At 38.9% G+C, this 18834-nt stretch overlaps 4 protein-coding genes across 4 annotated transcripts; all 4 read left to right on the plus strand.

The window, feature by feature from the left end:
• Window positions 1-1769, plus strand: hoxa11b (homeobox A11b). The gene is made up of 2 exons (XM_062466254.1): window positions 1-665; window positions 1210-1769. The coding sequence occupies exons 1-2, from the start codon at window positions 68-70 to the stop codon at window positions 1440-1442; spliced, it is 831 nt and encodes a 276-aa protein (XP_062322238.1). The 5' UTR covers window positions 1-67; the 3' UTR covers window positions 1443-1769.
• A 2624-nt stretch (window positions 1770-4393) lies between these two features.
• hoxa10b (homeobox A10b) lies at window positions 4394-6654 on the plus strand. Its single transcript, XM_062466250.1, has 2 exons — window positions 4394-5219; window positions 5962-6654. The coding sequence occupies exons 1-2, from the start codon at window positions 4439-4441 to the stop codon at window positions 6234-6236; spliced, it is 1056 nt and encodes a 351-aa protein (XP_062322234.1). The 5' UTR covers window positions 4394-4438; the 3' UTR covers window positions 6237-6654.
• Window positions 6655-8907: 2253 nt separating this feature from the next.
• On the plus strand, window positions 8908-10973 carry hoxa9b (homeobox A9b). Its single transcript, XM_062466251.1, has 2 exons — window positions 8908-9544; window positions 10270-10973. The coding sequence occupies exons 1-2, from the start codon at window positions 9019-9021 to the stop codon at window positions 10506-10508; spliced, it is 765 nt and encodes a 254-aa protein (XP_062322235.1). The 5' UTR covers window positions 8908-9018; the 3' UTR covers window positions 10509-10973.
• A 5009-nt stretch (window positions 10974-15982) lies between these two features.
• Window positions 15983-17956, plus strand: hoxa2b (homeobox A2b). Its single transcript, XM_062466755.1, has 2 exons — window positions 15983-16476; window positions 16969-17956. Exons 1-2 carry the CDS (start codon window positions 16119-16121, stop codon window positions 17664-17666), a joined length of 1056 nt encoding a protein of 351 aa, XP_062322739.1. The 5' UTR covers window positions 15983-16118; the 3' UTR covers window positions 17667-17956.
• Window positions 17957-18834: the final 878 nt, after the last annotated feature.

Here is an 18834-nt window from a genome sequence, read left to right on the forward strand (position 1 = left end):
AAAGTGACTGGGTCAAAGCAACGCAGAGGAACTATGCGAGGACTGGTATAGGATACAAAGTAGAATAATGGATTTTGATGAACGGGTCCCTGTTGGGTCTAATATGTATTTACCCAGCTGCACGTATTATGTCTCCGGGACTGACTTCTCAAGCCTCCCTCCTTTTTTATCACAGAGCCAATCTTCTTGTCCCATGACATATTCCTACCCATCCTCATCTCTGCCACAGGTTCCGTCCGTAAGAGAAGTAGCCTTCAGGGACTATGGCATTGATACCTCCAGTAAATGGCACCACAGAGGAAGCTTATCACACTGTTACCCGTCTGAGGACATTGTGCACAGGGACTGTTTTACCAGCCCGACTTCTTTAGGGGAAATATTCGCGAAAAATACCTCCAGTGTTGTCTACCACCACTCGAACTCAAATCCAACGACAAGTCTCTCCGGTAGCGTTGGTAGAAATGGAGTGCTACCACAAGCATTCGATCAGTTTTTCGATTCTGCCTACGCAGAAAAGACATCAAACGAGCATTCTGCAGCCAAACAACCTCCAGTTCCTTCATGCGGCTCCGACGCGTGCCCGGATACAGAGGAGAGAACGCGGCGCGAGCAGAGCTGTAGCCCCTCGTCGTCTTCCTGCAACAATGAGGACAGATGTAGTAGTAGTAAGTATAGAAGCGCACCAGTTATGTGTGAAAGTTTGCAATCTAACGGTTTGCTATTAAAGCTTTTATATGCTGTTTTATAAGCGCCGAAGGTTTATGGAGGGCCTGCAGATTTACCCCAACAAAACTTTGTTATAAACGACAAGATCACGTGCTTGAGATTGAAATTGGCCGTGAAAGACCCGGCATTTGCCATGATAGAATTTTTTCGAATCCATTATAAACTAGTCATAGGCCTACCAGTTGTCTTCATGTTTTTAGACTATGCCTCTTATAGTGTTTCAAACCACTGGAATGATAATAAAAATGTCTTATTACTTTCATAGAGTCTCTATGTTTGCTCATTTCCAAATCATCCGTTTCAAGGGCTGCTAGGCTCATTTGGCTTTACTAGTCATTACAACTCGAAAGTACATCTTGGAAAATGTACTACGTGTTTTCTTTAGTTTATAAAGATATTAGACTTAATGCCTTTGAAATTTGAGAAGCTTAATCACGTATAGGCCTATGGACAGTTTTGACTTTTCCCTTGTTTGTGTTTCAGATGGTCAGAAGGGACGCAAGAAGAGATGCCCTTACACAAAATACCAAATAAGAGAACTCGAGAGGGAGTTTTTTTTCAGTGTTTACATTAACAAAGAGAAACGTCTTCAGCTCTCTAGGATGCTCAATCTCACTGATCGGCAAGTGAAAATATGGTTTCAAAACCGGAGAATGAAAGAGAAGAAACTTAATAGAGACCGTTTACAGTATTACACCACGAACCCTTTGCTATGACAGTAATGTGTGCATATTTTATTTCAACTTCTTGCAGCAATTATAATTAATTAATCAATACTGTTAGGTCTTGTCGTATGTTTGTAGTATTTATTATTAGGCCAGTTTGTCCACAGCAGTATAACCTTGCAGACTTTATTATTATATTATTATATGTGTATCTTTATCATGGTATATTTGTAATCATTAGTATAAATATGTATTCATTTAGTTGCCATTTTTTGTTATTTTTATGACTGAACCAAAATATACATGGTGGATGCGTGCGTAAAGTGCGCGTAAAGCGAGAGTATTTTAATAAGGGTTAAGATTCCAATCTTAAGTGTCTTTTACATTAATGTATAAATGTGCACCTGCATTGGGAAACCCGCAATTACCTTCTTCCTTTATTTGGTTGTTTATTGTGTTATGTGCCACGAAATAGATACATTTGTTTAAGAACGGAATACACTGAAACGTTTAAAACAATACTTATTGTGAACTTATTATTCTGTCAAAATACAATAATTATTTTAAAAGTATAGGAAGTTATCAAAATATGTATAAAACTTATGTCTGGGTGTTTGTAAAATTCTGGATGAATATTCCTATAATTTCGACAAACGATCCCCTTGTAGTCTTTTGTCCCCACATAAAACACGGGTGGACGTGGGTAGTATCAAATGTTTAATATATTAGGGTGCTTATTGCCACTGAGCTGCAATAGGATCCCATACAATTAATATTAAATATCCATGACCAAACTTACAACCTAATGTTGACTAGCATGTTGGTTAATGCAACTGCATGTTCCAAGCGCAAATCCCATTAAGATATTCCATGGCAGAATAAATAATGAATACATGTTGAAATATGGTCTTTATGCAAGATAATATTTCTCATCCATCAGTTGTTTACCTATTGAAATCTTGGACTTGGTTCTTTGCTTTGGGGTCAACAAGATAAAGTGGATATTATTTTACAGATCATACTGTAGCCTAACCTTTACTTGAATTTTACTTTGAAATCTTTGTTTTGTTGTGAAAACCCTTTACCGTGAATGTTTGGCTGCTGAAAACAACTATTAAGAAGGGCTGCCATAAGCTGATGTAAGGTCTACTTGTGATGGCCTGTGTTGTGCATCCTGTTCGGCTTCTCTGAATTCCTTAATTACGGCACATCCTCCCTGTTGCTGTAGTAACTTTGCCATAAAACGGGTATTTGTCTGGAGCATTTGGAGAGTAGTGCAATAAACCGTCTGAGACCAAGGTTATTAACTGTGACTAAGGGGTTGAAGACAACGACGAGGGACCATTGAAAGCTTGTGTTCGCTGGGTATTCCGGCTTCATTTGTCTCGACGTCTCACCATAGCAGGAATATTCAGGAATCTGCTCCAACGTCGATGTTTGTTCCACTGGGTGGCGCTCCTCAGATCAATGTCATTGCCGTGGATGTAGAAACTGACCGGGCCTTCCTCTAACATCAAAAACATCCAGAAATTCAGACCATCGTTCCATTCGGCTTCAAGATTTCATTGTTAAGGTAAATATAATTGTTGAATTGTTTAATCCAGTGCAATTTTACGAAATATACTTGAAACCGCATGTTGATCATTGCTTGTGACACACTTTAGGCAGTAGAGGATGTGGCGCGTTTGTGTGTTGGTTCTAGTTGTGCTAAAATCTAAATAATGCTTAATGCGTGTTCTAATTAATAAACTGCAATGGGAGATTTTATTATTCTCATCCAAAGTATGACCTATTCATTCTATGCTGGGAGAAAATCCAGCCATTTCATGCGCATATAGCGCTAGATGTTGTGGCTGTTACAAAAGTGCACTAAGTGCATTTAATTAATGTTTCCAAAGTAATTCTCTAGAGCCTATCTTAAATATATTATGTGTTATACAACAAGGTGTTTATTATATTCATACTTCAGTTGTATACCTGTGTCTAGTTGAGGTGGGAACATTAGCAGAAATTAAATATGAACATGGTAGGCCTAAATACAAAATCTAAACAATATTTGGAGGGAGAAGATTTCGCGTAATGTTTCTTATATAACTCAGTATTAGAGAACCCATTATTAAATATATGAACATAGTACTTGAAAATCTTGAAAAATGTAAAGTATCTGTTCCTAAACACACTACAATTGAGTTCTGTTTAGAGGATGAGCATGCCTAATGAGCGTAGAAAAAAATCGAAATATCCTATAAAAAAATACATATCTGATTCCAAAATCAACGTGAATTAAGAGACAGTTTACCGTTGCAAAGACAACAGATTTTTAACAACTATAGTTATTGGCTTACAAAGGTTACACATAGTCATATTTTAAGTTGCATACCCTAAAAGCTGTGAATTTTTGCAAAATATTGTTTTCATTTTGAAAATGCTATATGGTGGTAAGCCTCACTCAATGCGTAAAATTATGTGGAAAACTGGTCTTCTTTGGTGTACAAAACTAAAATTACAAGTGTAATAAGCTGAACACAATGATTGTGGGACACAGATTTTATTGGAGTGCTCATTTCCTGCGTCAAGAGTAGGTAAGGCAAGTGGGCCTTGCTAACGGAGCACACACACAACAATGACATAACAAGGAACATTACACCACATGTTGAGGTATTTCAGATAATTTAGAAAGTTCAGTTAATGGTAAAGGCTAATGTGCATTTCACTCTGTACCTTGTGTGTGTGTGTGTGTGTGTGTATGTGTGTGTGTGAATGTGGGTGTGTGTGCGCGCGTGTGTGTGTGTGTACGAATGTGTTTGTAAAAACGACATATACTACACTCAAGATAGGTTTACAGTAAATGTATCATTCAAGTGGGCTAATGCATGACTTATCTCTGTGGATTTTCTAATTTTTAAAACAAAACGTATATGTCATACTGGTATTGCGTGTTGGAAATGGGAGGAGTCTATCGTCTTCTTGTGTTTTAATTGGCTGTCAGCTGAAGCACTAAGAAGTGTGAGTATCAGTAATTATATTCAGCATGTTTTGCACAAGAAATGTCAGCCGGAAAGCGTTATCTTCATCCTCAGTCAAATTACACTACAACGATGTCATGCTCCGACAACCAAGCTGGGAATTCGTTTTTAGTGGACTCCCTAATCAACGTGCGCGCAGAGAGCAGTGCCCCATACTACGAAAGTAACAGCATATATTTGCAACCAGCTTCAGAATACACATATGGACTCTCCCACGGCGCTTTTTTCTCTGGTCTTGGAAAGCGAGACGAGACAAATTCTCAAACCATGATACCTTCCTCTGGTACGTATATTCAAGGGATGCAAACGTGGTTAGAGAACTCGAGATCTTGCCGATTAGATCAGTCTAGCAACCAACAAACTGCTGCGTGTTCCTTTTCTCCCAGCATCAAAGAAGAGAACGCATATTGCCTCTATGAATCAGAGAAATGTCCTAAAGGGTCAACGGTGAACGACATATCCTATTCCCGGGTAACAGCCGGATCATGCCCGGTTAACAATAATGGATCAGTGCCTGTTCCTGGGTACTTCCGTCTGTCTCAGACATACACGTCTTCCAAGGTTTACCAAGATGTTCAGCCAAATCCAACTCACTTTACTTTGCAACGTCCTGCCCGTTTCGGTACCACACATCCCCAGAGCTCCTCGGTCGATATAGGCAGAAGGGAGAGTGAAGCAACGCCTGCCACTACGCCATGCCATCCACAAGGAGACGAGGACACACGGCCATCGTCTGCTGAAGGCTCTTCCTCCCCAGAACCACCAGACACCTGCGCAGAAAGTCCGAAAAAAGCCACTAAAGGTGAGTTTATGGATTACACTTACAGAAACAGGCTTAATACAGTGTTATGACAGTGTTCACACGCGCTAGGAATGTCAATGCCCGTGGTTACCTAAACATCACGTTCTTAACTTTGGGTTGTAAAATGCCTACTTCGGTGTTTACTGTGAACAACGCTTAACACATATAGTCTGTGTTATGCATAGCTTTGCTTTAACTGAGAGGCCACGGACTGGGATTTCCTCTCGTGTTTTTATTATTTTGTGACGATGAGCGGCAAGGCCAATCCAGTCCAGTCCATCTGTCCAATGCAAGGCGCTGATGTCCTCGGTTGTCCCCTCGTAAAATGCATATAGCCATAATTTCAGCAGGCTAACGTGTAGGCCACGTTTTATGTCAAAATAAAGGTATCATGTTACAGTGAAAGATCATGTTACAGGGCAATCAACAGACTGCAATGTCTCGTCCCTAACTAAAGTGAGATTATTTTGTGAACTGCTGTACTGTATGGGCTATACCTTACTGTCAAATATCCACTGCATTTGACAGTATTGTGTCGTTTGTTTAATTAGTTCAGTTGGTCTTCAAGCATAACTGAAGTAGGCTATACAATCTTTTTAAAGAATCCATGGGCATCGTTGTCTTTCCAACCCAATATGTTTTAGCAGTTAGTAGGCCTAAATATTGCAGAATGTGGAACCTATCATAGGAAGGTGTGCGAAAATCTCGCCTAACTTCTGACCTCTATTTCATATTCATGCAGGAGACCAAAAGATTGAGAGCACGGCCAACTGGTTGACTGCAAAGAGTGGTCGAAAGAAGCGTTGTCCCTACACCAAGCATCAGACTCTTGAGCTAGAGAAAGAATTTCTCTTCAACATGTACTTGACTCGCGAGCGTCGTCTTGAGATAAGCCGCAGTGTACACCTCACAGACAGGCAAGTCAAAATCTGGTTCCAGAACCGAAGAATGAAACTGAAGAAAATGAGTCGAGAAAATAGAATACGGGAGCTCTCGAACAACTTCAATTTTTCATGAGACACTCGTGCTGTGGTCATTGGCGCCATCGTCCATCAACTGCAAGTGCGTCCTCCAGAAACCCTACTGTTAGAATATGGACAAACCTACTGCTAACTTATTGTCGTTTTGTTGAAATGTTATCTCTTCACGTCTATTTTTTTGTGGTGGATTTGTATTTATACTGTAAGTATATGGTTCTGGTGTGTATAGTAAAATTAACAAGGGACAACATAAACTGCAGATTGTCGGCTTTGGTTGTACAGCATAACCCAACAATTGAATCTGCATGCTGGACCTTAATCAAAGGTTTGCCTTTATTTCTTCATTGCTTAAAAGTCCCAACAGGTTTGATTGATGTTGCACATTTTGCTGGTCAAATATAATAAAAGCATCCTACAATATATCTACATGTTTTTATTTGTATTGTAGACCTACAACATTTGCGTAATCACAATGCTAAATTAAAATCATTGTCGATAATCAATGTTTCTCCTCTGTCTCCTGTCACAACAAATAATTTAAGAAATAATTCGTACAATGTGTGGATTGGGATCATTTACTAAATACAAACATTAACTATATCGTGTACATATTATGATTAATCTCTTTAATCTATTCTACGACTGGGTTTGGTGCGTTTTTAAGCATAGCCCAGGCATTTAGATTTAGTTTGTTAAATGTAGGATGAAAAAAGTCCCTGGACAATGGACATCCATTTCCTTTATATTGTGCTCTTTGAAATGGATGACCTTGATATCAAACCTTTCACAAGCCAAACCCGCGTTATTTTTTAATGGTTAATTAGATTATAGAGATTGCCTGGGTAAGAGATGGGGCCAAAATGTCACAGAACACAATGTGTTCTCAAGGACATCACTGAAAGGTAGAGTAAAACTACCTTTAGAAAATAGGTAAAACTGGCACGATTGCAGCCTTTATGGTTTCTGAAAACTGAGCAGATCAATAAATGTTAATACGATGACCATAATATTACATCTATTTCCTTACACTGTTCGGTGTGCATTGGACATGGGGTCCCATGTCATTTCGGCTTTCGATTTGCCTCAAACAACACGGCCCTTGTTGCCTCAGTAGCGTAAACGCGCATTTTTGGAATTGACTAGGCCTACCCCATTTGTTACCTCTTTTGAATGTCACTAAAGTAACAAATGTAGCCTAAGTTTATGGCAGTATATAGGTCTACATCTCTATATTAGGACGGCATAATATGTTGCTCTATAATCTTACAGCGAGCAGGCCACTATCAACTTTTGATATTTTAATTGAACACAAATTAATCTGTTTAGTTTGTCAATTGAAGGCTATATTAGAGTAATACACTGGGAAATTCAAAAAATGTAAAAGGAGGTGGATTAAACAAGAAGTGAAACGTGTACGTCCAGGAGCAGTTGCGGACAGTCCTTGCAAGGCCTCGGTTACGATCATTGCAGTCTGGCCAATGCCGCGTGCGCAGCAGCGTTTCCATTGGCACGCCTTAAGTGCCGGATGCGTCTGCTCCGTCAGAGAATGGACACAAAGGATGAACTTTATTGGCGATATTTAGGCCAGACAGTCAGGTTGTAACCTAAAGACAAACAGCTAAATAGCCCCGTGATAAAAACAGACTGTTATTGCACCCATCCTTTCCCTACTTTCCGTTTGAGAAAACCTACGCTAGTATAATGTGAGCTCGATCTTCATAATGGTCCATAAAAGAAAGCTGTTTGTTGCGGTGTATAGCTACACGGACAGACACAGTTGCTTGGTTCTTAATTCACGTTTTGCACGTTGTAATTGTGAAGGGTTGTTTGATATCCCATAATTCTAAAAACATCAACATTGGTAGCCTAAAGCAGAATTTGGAATAATGGAATAGTCTACTGGGTACGATAAAAAATAAACGCGTGGCATTTAGTTTACTTTGGCTTCAAGTAGCCTACGCTCTCTTGCCATCACATACAATTTATCTATTTAAATGAGGTATTTGCCAAATTCCTCTCTGAGATGTTTGTAAGGCCATTTAACAGAAAACCAATGGAACTGAGCAATGTTGGAATATGTCTTATTAGTTATGCCACTGATATAAACATCACACAGCAATTGAAAAATGCCTGACCTACTGCTAATATTTTTAAATGTATTTTTTGTATGGTCTATTTGGGTATAAATTATTACAATGAAAACTGAAATGGTTTAGTTTTATGAAACAGACAATTAATGAATAGAACATGCTTCCTTCCATCTGAATCACAAGGCCCTATTGACATTTGTAATCTGAATAACTATTTAGAGTCAGCCAATTCTTTGAACAACGAAATGAAGTAGGAAAAAAACAATGACTCATTTACGTTCATAGTAAATACAATACGTTGAAACAGGCTTTATCCCGTGCTCATTTCGTAACATTTCATTATATAATCTAAATAAAAGTAACTTTGAAACTGCATGGGTTATAAGTAGTCCTTACAAACCTATTTATTAGTCTATTGCCTACTTAACGTAGTCTCGAGACCAAAATCATAACGTTTACTGCTTATAAAACGAAATATCTGCCAATAAAGGCATATGGTTTTGCTATAAAAAATATGACGAGGAAAATGCTGGCAATTTAGTTGAGCAGGCTGATTTATTATTTATTGTTCTGTCCCACGATCACGTGTTTGAGTCACCCAATCCAATCATGGGCAAGGTTCAACTTATTGGACGCGCTGTAGTGCTCTTGGTGCATGAAAGCATCATGATACTGCTTTCCTAAATATTTTACTGCAGGGTTTTTGCGATCCATTGTGTGTGTTTTGTCATGTCGACATTAGGTGCGAGTTACTATGCAAACTCGCACATTCCTCCGGACCAGGAGGATGTTATGGCACCCAGATACTCATCCGCACCGGGGCTCGATCAGGCTAGCCCGGCGATGCTGACAGAATATGGCGGGCAAGAAACATGTCCTTTACAGGCGAAGTCTTTCAGCGGATCTTGGAGTCCCATTCCTGCTCAGACTTCGAGCATCGCACCCATGCACCCGACCTATATACATTCTCATTATCCAACTGGAGATGTCGATGGAATGTTTACGCGCTCGTGGACGTTGGAGCCTCTTTCTGCGCCCGTTTGCTTAACAGGATTATCGTCGAGCATGCACTATGATATAAAATCTGAGCCTCTGATTGGGAGTGGTGACTGCACTACGTTGGAAACGCACACACCTCTCGTGTCCGACATTGACGGAACGTCCCTCGCGGAGAGTGAACCCATTTGCGATACAGTTATCTCTAAACCCAACGAAGAAAGCAAGTCATCCGAAGAGAAAAAAGACATAGACACAAGTAAGAGAAAATTATGTAACTCTAATGTATTCTAATGACAATGGAATATCTGAAGCATACGACCTATAATACTTTTCACTTTAAAACACAAATCTAAATTAATATTACCTCGTGCATTGTAATACGTCATCCCTAGGCTTTGCGTCAAAACATTGGAAAAGGAACGAATAGACATTAATCCGGTAGTTTGATTAATTCTGCAGGGGATAATAGTGTACAAATACCCGATGACTTCCACACAATTTGTAGTGGAATGTTATATCATAATAGCGACACATTAAAATAGTTTTAATGTTAACTTGTATAGTGTATAAGCAGGGTAGGCCAAAAACAAAAAGGACCACGCGTCACTGTAACCCCATTACCCCAAGGCCTACATTTTTGATGCGCATTTCATGTTTTAGTGGCCTAACGTGTATACTATTTTGGGGGGATTGATGCTGGTTATGAACTAAAGTAGGCCTAAATTTAATTGAATAGGCCTATATACTTTGTATGTTTTGTTTTCTAAAGGGGTATATTATCATATGTTTATAACCAGCCGCAGCCCACCAGCAGGCCTTTCCATTGGGTGCACCATTGCGCGTTATACTGAAATAGCCCTAAAATACACGTTTTGAGTAATTTCAGTCTCTACTGTAGCCTGTTTAAGATTCATAATTTGAAATCAATGTAAATGCACTTTGAGCTCACCACTGAGGTCTGCCTTTACACTCATTTTCCAGATAATCCGGCATCCAACTGGCTTCATGCGAAATCGACAAGGAAAAAGCGGTGCCCATACACTAAGCATCAAATTCTCGAACTGGAGAAGGAATTTCTGTTTAACATGTATCTTCCCCGTGACCGTAGGTATGAAGTAGCTAGACATCTTAATTTGACCGAGAGACAAGTAAAAATCTGGTTTCAGAATCGCAGAATGAAGATGAAAAAAGGCAATAAAGACAGGCGGAGAGATAATTAGGCGTAAACTGTGAACTGTTTCGGAAATTGGCAGATTTTTGATAAAAATAAATACTGTTAGTCTACCCCATGATGTCTTGCTTGTACATATTCTATAAGTCTTGTGTTGTTGTTGTAGAAATGTTATGTCCATTGTTCTGTGTTTGATATTTGTAAATGATTGGGCATAGGACATCAATATTGAAAACTGAATTCATGCATCGAAATTATGTTAAGAATTGTTTAATGTTCGTTGCATGTAATATTTGATAATCGACTGTGACCATAAATGACGACTACCTAAATGTCTTTATCTAGCCTATACCTTTTTGCGTAATATTAAGTTATTGTTTTGTAGATGCTGCGTAATTATTGTGTACATTGAGAAAATGTATGTATTTTGTTAATGGAAATATGCACACGCAATATACCTCGTTGTCAAGTCTTCTTACACGTTCTTAGTTTGTATTTGGATAGCAAATAAATTTCGACGGTAATTTCTGCGTCTACTTATTATCTTCAAATGTGTGTAAATAATTCCGGTGACATTTTGGTTGAACCTGACAAATAGCATTTGCAATTCAAACCACATTCTCAGAAAAAGGGAAAACTGCTATTCATTCCTATTGATCTCCCTTTTCAAAGAGGACTTTACACGTTAAGGTAAAGGGCCTATGTTGTTTGACGATAATCCTGGCAATTGTTGCCCAATTTTCCATATCTTCTTCACTCTCCTTCATGTCTTGTTAACTGTAGCTACTTATCAATCACAATACATTAAGTTATGCCGTCCTGGAATGGCGCCTACTATTAATGCTGACAATTCGGGCCCTGGCAAACGTCGGACAGCCATACAGCAGTAAACCACAATCACTGTTTAACTGTTTATGGGGTGTAAAGCGAGTGAGGGCAGAAGGGAATCTGTATCATGGACGGCCATGTTCGAATTATGCTAATTAGGAGGTTTGTGTGTGTGAGGCATTTAAAAAGTTCAATCCACAACACAACCCATCTTTCTCTCTTTTTCTCTCCTTCTGTTCTTTCGTCCTCCTTTTTTCTCTATCTCTCTCGTGGTCTATCTTTCAACCTCTCTCAACCACACATGTAGGCCTACACAAACACACTTGTCAGTCACCAGTTTAGCCTAGCTGTGACGCAGATGGGATGGGATCTTCAAAGGTGACCAGAATGCTCCATAAAACGGCATCTCTGTGTGGCTGTCTGGTTTCCTCTTTTAATGACTTTACGACTGTCCACTAACAATTCGACTGTTGGTGCAGGAAAATTACCATTTGGTGTATTCTGACACAAAAGCCTCGTTGAGATTAAGCCACTAAAATCAAGATGGGTCATATTTTTTTACAGTTAGCATTTTGGGCATTTTTAGTAGCCTACTTGGAATATTTTGACGTAATCGAACCGTATAACCAAATGCCAGTGATAAACATGTGCCTTATCTACTGGTGGATGGTTGTAAGCGCTTTGTGCATTCAGTGTTGCTGTTGCTGTCTCATTATGACCAGTAGGTGGAGGCAACGTCTCGCCTAAAATAATTAACGCTGCATGGCCTGAACGTCGCTTCATTCGAAGAACATTGTTATCTACATATGTAGGCCACATTAAATTAAAATACATTTTTACATTTCAATAACCTCACATAATGAAGTAAATATCGTCACATCATATCACAATGTTGATTACATTGTGATATGTTTTGTACATGTCTCTTAATTTTTGAGGGGTCCACTGTCCGGGGGGGGATAGGTGGAGGCGTTCTTCTCTTGTAAAGCTTTGTTTGCACCTCTCTACATGGCTACTCAGTCCAACCTTGTCCCATAGATATCTTATCAGATCCTTACTCTCGCAAAGAGCTGATGGTTGGTAAACACAGTAAGTAATGTGCCTGAATTTAATTATATTCGGCTCTTCGTGTCAGGTTGGACGACTAGGCTGGCAGTAACGTAAACAGCATTTGGAATGCTGTTCAAACAGAGTTATCTGGGTGTTGTTTGAAATGTTTCTTTGTGACCCTCATGCATCAAGCCTTATGTCAGCTCCAGTGACAGAAGACATTTTTTGGGGCTGTAGTGATTCGTGCTGTCATGAATATCTGGTTATTGATCTGAACTGGTATAAATATATAAAATATGTATTACTAAAAGATTATTGTATTATCTTATTTATAGTCTATAGTAAATATTTGTGTTTATGTGTAGGCTATGTTAATGAATAAATGGTAGGCTACTAATGTTTCAAAGTCATATCTTACCAAAATAACCCGAAAGCACTCTTAATTTAATCCATAAATAAACTTTAGTGACCCATATGATACTACCCACACTTTCAAAGAAAAAAATGTCCTATTTGAATGTGAGAGGGCTCTGCTGCGACCAGCCCCGTACATCCGTAGAACACATTTTCGTGTCGTCATATCCGGTTTCATCATCGCCCACAATTTCTGTGTATATTCCACTCTCAACAATGAAGAGGCATATGCCCAAATGTTCAAGAGCATACACACAGGAGCCTATGTTCACTGGCCTCTTTTAAGAATTAGACTGCAATCCAATTTTGGATGAGCATCCGGAATAGAATCACGATGAGCTTTGTACGATGCTGTGAGCAATTTAATTTAATGATATTCTGCTAAGAACAGAGGCTGGGACATGGGTTTGTTTGATCCCCGTACAATAGGCGTACCTCAGATCATACTGTAGAATACATTGACACTATTGAAAATATCACCCATCAACCCCTGTATTTGTCGATCATGGGACCATCTATGTTCTACACAATTATAGTGCACACTAGATAGGCTATTATATATAAAAGTCTAATGCAGAAGTATTTTCTACGTTAGGCTATACGTTTGTACGGCTGTAAGCTATGTTCTGTATCTTCATCCTTCCTAATACCTTTTTAAAATATAGAATTATTTGCATTGGTCATTAGTCATGATAGACGTTTGAGTTGAGTTTAGCGATAACCCGTCATATTCACGGTAATAGGCTACGTCTTTATATTTTTTTTACATGATAGGCTATGTCACAAAATAAAATCCTGAATGTTTCTCAGGAACATTTTAATAATGTTTTATGCGCAGTAAAGTGAGTCGTAGGTTACACAGACAACATTAGCTCGTGTGTCAATTTGAAATAGCCTACACCCAGAGTCAACAAAAAATAGGCTATAGAATTAAGTATTTTGTTTATGCTGTGCATACGAAAGCTCTGTATAAAAAAGCAACTTCATTATATGAATGTAATCACCCATCACCCATCGTTATGACCATTGTAACACCATCAGTATCCACAGAAGTACACTATGTCTTGACAATTATCTCCTTGATAACAAATGAGGGTCTCACACTGTGGTTCTGAAGGAAAGACCTCCTGGGTCACTATTCCGCAGATCAGATTTCCAGGTGTCTGCACTTGATGGGGTAACAGCCGGTTAATAGGTCCACTATTCTTACATACAGACACTTTCCAGAAAACGTGTCTGTCTTCCATTATATCTCGTCACATCCATATAAAACAGCGCACACACACACACACACACTTATTTCGAGAAATTCGAAAAATTGACAATGAAATTGCAAAATGTTGCTTTCCCGTGTTTCATATTTTTCCTGACAGTTTTCCTTCGATAGCTAATGTTCGATAAATAAAACTCAACATACTTTGATTTTTTAACACTTCGTTTATTGTTTGCAAACACACAGTAGGCCGAGGCTACAAATGGAACATTGACTGTTTTCTAATAACTACCCCTCAATTAACATAGACCACTGAAATATTTTCAAATTGTTTTTACAAACAAGTTGTACATGTTTAGGTTACAATGCACAAAGCCAAGTGTGATATAAAGTAATCCTTATAGTTTATTTATGTGAATTTGATATGTAGTGCAATAGCCTAAAGCCTAAACAACAGGCCAAACTAAAATATGAGTGAACAAATTAAACAAATATTACGATTTGTCTTTGTCTCTCAACGAAAAGGTTTAGTCTCTTTGCTATATCAGTTCTGAAATACATTATTGTGGCTATGTTGTCTCTCATGCGTAGCCTATGTGTTCATAAAACAAGCACTGTGCGATATAATGTAATTTAAATGTTATAATTATTGCATTCGTCTAAATAGGCTATAGTGTAAATTTGTCCAGGTTACCAAATAGTGGACGTTTTAGCCCATAGGCAAAATGTGTGGGATTGAATAGGATTATTCCCAGAATACCAACACCCACTCACCTCTGTAGACAAAAGATCCTATGTAAAAACTTCTCAATTCGTTGCTCTTCCACCACATTAGTCGTCCCACTCTTCTGCCACCATTTTACGCCAACATAGGCTAGTCTTTTCCCAAACGAAACGTGTTAGAATTGCATATTTATTACTCATTTATTTCAAAAATCAAATAATAGGAAAAAGCCTCTTATCTTATTCCCCATTAGAAATTCCCACTGAAATAAATGTCTGAGATCTTGAGTTTCTTCATGTTCCCTTCTTCCTGGCCACATACGATCTAAGAGAGTGTTAGATGGTTTAAATGTGTTCTTAGGGCACGGAGCTGTCAGACCTTTTGGTGAGCAAGATTGATAGCGCGCAGGGCTCCAGGGTTCTTTGTTTGGAATATAAGCAATAAACGGCCCAAGGCCTTCCAGGTTCTCCCAGTGACGCCTGTACTGTTCAAGAAAAACAACAAATAACACCCTCTGATTCGGAATAGAATACTGATCTAAGATGGAGAATCAAAATCTTTACGTTTGATTGAAATTTCAAATAGAGAGAAAATGATCCTTTAAATAATTTGAAAATATTTAAGCTACTAACCATATGGCCTATGTGTAGGATAAAACAAATAGGCTAAATCCAGATATACACTTTCGTTTGTGACCATAATGTGAAAATGGGTTATGAAGCACACCTCTGACTTCTCTGGGTTAAAGTCCAGAGGCAAATATTTACACACCAAAGAAAATGATTTGTGTCTGTGTGTGAGACAGAGAATGAAAAATGGGAGTGAGAGAGGAGAGAGTTTGGGATGAAGAGGGGGAGTAAGTGCAGACATGAAATATTTCGAGCAATGCAAACTATTGCGCACGAATATGCAATATTAACTATATTCTTTATATATTATATTTTTGCATAATATGTTATCTACCATGTTAATTATTGTTTGTGCATTTACAGTGAGATTAGCATTTATTAATTGGGGTAGAGGGGACTAGGATTCAGAGGATGCAAAGGAGCGCGCATGCACTGAGCCATGCACGCGCACAGAATTCGGTGGCATGTAGTGAACAAACTGCCCAAAGTAGCCTACATAAAGCAGCCCCTACCCCCAGAACTAGGCGTTACCCCCTCAGAGTTTTTCGATCAATCACAGAGGACAGTGGCTTCTTTTGATAAAACCCAAAATTGTCATTGGGCAGAGGTAACCATGTGACAAGCAACACGGTCCAATTTCAACCTTGTCTCACTGAAAGCAATAGTTTAATGGAATCGCCGTCCCCACACGGCCGTAATCAGGAAAATAGTTGGGGGAAAAAAACACTTGTCACGATATTTCATTATTTGCCATCGCCCACTAAATTGTGAACGTCGAATTTCCAAGGCAAGGGAGAGGAGATGAATTACGAATTTGAGCGAGAGAGCGGTTTTATCAACAGTCAGCCGTCGCTCGCCGAGTGCCTGACATCCTTTACTCCTGTCGGTGATGCATTTCAAAGTTCATCAATCAAGAACTCGACGCTTTCTCCGTCGACACTGATTCCTCCTCCCTTTGAGCATACCATTCCCAGCCTGAACCCCGGTAGCCACCCACGCCACAGCCGCTCAAAGCAGGGCGTGAATGGCTGTAGCCCGCTGCCAGTCGCATCCCTACCTCCGGAGTACCCATGGATGAAGGAGAAGAAAGCAACTAAGAAAAACCAGAATACTGCAGCAACAACAAACGACTCGTCACCACTCTACTTCTCTCCTCAGGGTATGATTGATCACATATTCCATTCAGATTTGGTGTTGTAGATGCTGTGTTTTTGGAACGAAAATACCTGTTGCCTATATATAATATTGCTGGCAGAATATAAATGGACAACATTTAAGCATTATTTAATCTCATTAATGTGCTGTCTGATAATGCAATGAAAAAACTTTAGCGTTTGACAGTAATGAAGAGTGATAGATTACTTTTACTCCGGCCCGCAGCTGCACATTCATTAATCTTCTCCCGGCCTGCTTCACGCAGACCCATCATATTCTGCCCAGGGCTCGTAAATTGTCCTAGTCCTGTTGCCTGTTCTCCACAAATGATTTTCGTGCTGCATGCAGAGCCTCTGATTCTATAATACACCTGCGCTGAAAATCGGGTTGCCCATTAATCTCGGTCAGTTTTAAATATGGGCTATTCGACAGACATTTTTATGCTGCAAACAGTTTAATCACAATAAATATGTATAATTATTGAAATTTGTTTTAGGCTCGCCAGAAACAGTGGAGAGTGGTGGTGGGGCTTCTCGAAGGCTGCGGACAGCGTACACAAACACCCAGCTTTTGGAACTAGAGAAGGAGTTTCATTTCAACAAGTACCTCTGCAGACCCAGGAGGGTGGAAATAGCAGCATTACTGGATTTAACTGAGAGGCAAGTCAAAGTGTGGTTCCAGAACCGCAGAATGAAACACAAGAGACAAACCCACTCTAAGGAGAATCAGAACGGAGAGGGGAGATTTACAAGCCTGGAGGATGGAGAGGACGACTTCGAAGAAGCTACAAACAGTGTGTCTGGGGCGCTTTTGGAGAGAGAGAGCTATAGGCATACGTTTCACCAAAATACCTTAACTTCTCAACAGTCTCAGAATGCGCACAATGGAGAAACCCAAAGCTTAACTGTTTCGCCTTTAAACAGCAATGACAAAAATCTGAAACATTTTCCTAACCCGTCACCCACTGTTCCTATATGTGTGTCAACAATAGGCCCGGGCTGCTCATCTGGCGGGGACAATAGTAATTCCCCGGCCCTGGACATTTCTTTGCAGGACTTTCACGTTTTTTCGTCGGATTCTTTCTCCCCAACTTTGTCAGATTCCGTGGATAGCTCAATAGGTTTATCAACGGAAAGTTTTGATTTTTTCTCAGAAACACTGACAACAATCGATCTACAAAACCTGAGCTATTAAGATCTTTTCTCATATAGCGGTTTACATACGCAGTTTTTCCCATCTTACTTCAAATTATTGAGTTTGTGAGTCCGTTTTTAGATTTAATTGATTGTTACAAGGCTCACGTGAGGTAAGTTAGACGATAATAAAACAGCTAATAAATTGAAGGTCTTTATAATGCAAGAAATAGGTTCATGATACAGCAAATAGGCCTAAGGGAGAAGTTTTTGTTATTTTATTTTTGTATCCGTTTTGACCACAAGGTTATAAATGACTTATTTTCATAGAATAAAATTGTAATAATCTACCAGCATTTTTCATAATTTGTGTCCTTATTTGTTACCTTATTTGTGGATATTTGTTATTGTCTTAGCCCGATGCATGTAGGCCTATGCATTAGAAACAAAAAAACTTTGTATGAAGCGGATTCATATTAATCTATTGAATGCACTTTCTAGGAAATCATTTATTAGAAAATATCTGGATTATAGTGGTTAAGGTTGCAGTGCTTTTAGATATATTTACCTGAAATGTCACAATCATAAAAGGCTACATTCATACTTGTCGACGCAATCTAACGCATCTATTGGCCTATAAACGCCAGTATAGCCTAATAATAAAACTTCGAGGTTAGCCTATTCGATTGGTATGTTTATTATGTATCAAGCTTCCTGTGAAGTGATTAGCATTCTTTTTGGTGGAGCCTAGTCTGCATTAAACCTGTTAAATTGTTCATAAATCAAAATACTTTATGATGGATGACATTAAAAAGATAAATGTGGTAGGCATGGAAAATAATCCATGTATTAGGCCTACCAGGAGTTCGTGGCCAAAAGCTGTAACTTTGTTGATTTCAACAATTAAATTTTATTGCCTATAAAAGTAACTGCTCTGAGAGTGTGCCGGGGTATAGTTTATGTAATTCAACACCCCGTCGGAATACAGTCGCGCCTTTTCTAAATTTCTCAGCGTTTTCATGCATTCAAACTAAACAAGAACCTGTTTTGAATTTCGAGAACTTAATAGTTAATTGTGTTTGTGACCAATCAACAAATTAGACACTTTACATAATTAAAATTCAAGCCTATAACATATTTGTTAACATAAGATTCTCCATATTCCCTAACCGGACAACGTTTTTGATAGCATGGAGATATGTTGAACTGGAACCAAAACCTCTTACTGA

Source organism: Osmerus eperlanus, chromosome 7 (genome assembly GCF_963692335.1).
Source record: "Osmerus eperlanus chromosome 7, fOsmEpe2.1, whole genome shotgun sequence".
Lineage (NCBI taxonomy): Eukaryota > Metazoa > Chordata > Actinopteri > Osmeriformes > Osmeridae > Osmerus > Osmerus eperlanus.

Excerpts from the sequence above, each read along its gene's own strand:
- hoxa10b (XM_062466250.1), top strand. The coding sequence starts at position 4,439 with ATGTCAGCCGGAAAGCGTTATCTTCATCCTCAGTCAAATTACACTACA. Across the intron at positions 5,220-5,961 it reads TCCGAAAAAAGCCACTAAAG|GAGACCAAAAGATTGAGAGC; the intron begins GTGAGTTTATGG and ends ATATTCATGCAG.
- hoxa2b (XM_062466755.1), top strand. The coding sequence starts at position 16,119 with ATGAATTACGAATTTGAGCGAGAGAGCGGTTTTATCAACAGTCAGCCG. Across the intron at positions 16,477-16,968 it reads ACTCTACTTCTCTCCTCAGG|GCTCGCCAGAAACAGTGGAG; the intron begins GTATGATTGATC and ends AATTTGTTTTAG.
- hoxa11b (XM_062466254.1), top strand. The coding sequence starts at position 68 with ATGGATTTTGATGAACGGGTCCCTGTTGGGTCTAATATGTATTTACCC. Across the intron at positions 666-1,209 it reads TGAGGACAGATGTAGTAGTA|ATGGTCAGAAGGGACGCAAG; the intron begins GTAAGTATAGAA and ends TTTGTGTTTCAG.
- hoxa9b (XM_062466251.1), top strand. The coding sequence starts at position 9,019 with ATGTCGACATTAGGTGCGAGTTACTATGCAAACTCGCACATTCCTCCG. Across the intron at positions 9,545-10,269 it reads GAAAAAAGACATAGACACAA|ATAATCCGGCATCCAACTGG; the intron begins GTAAGAGAAAAT and ends CTCATTTTCCAG.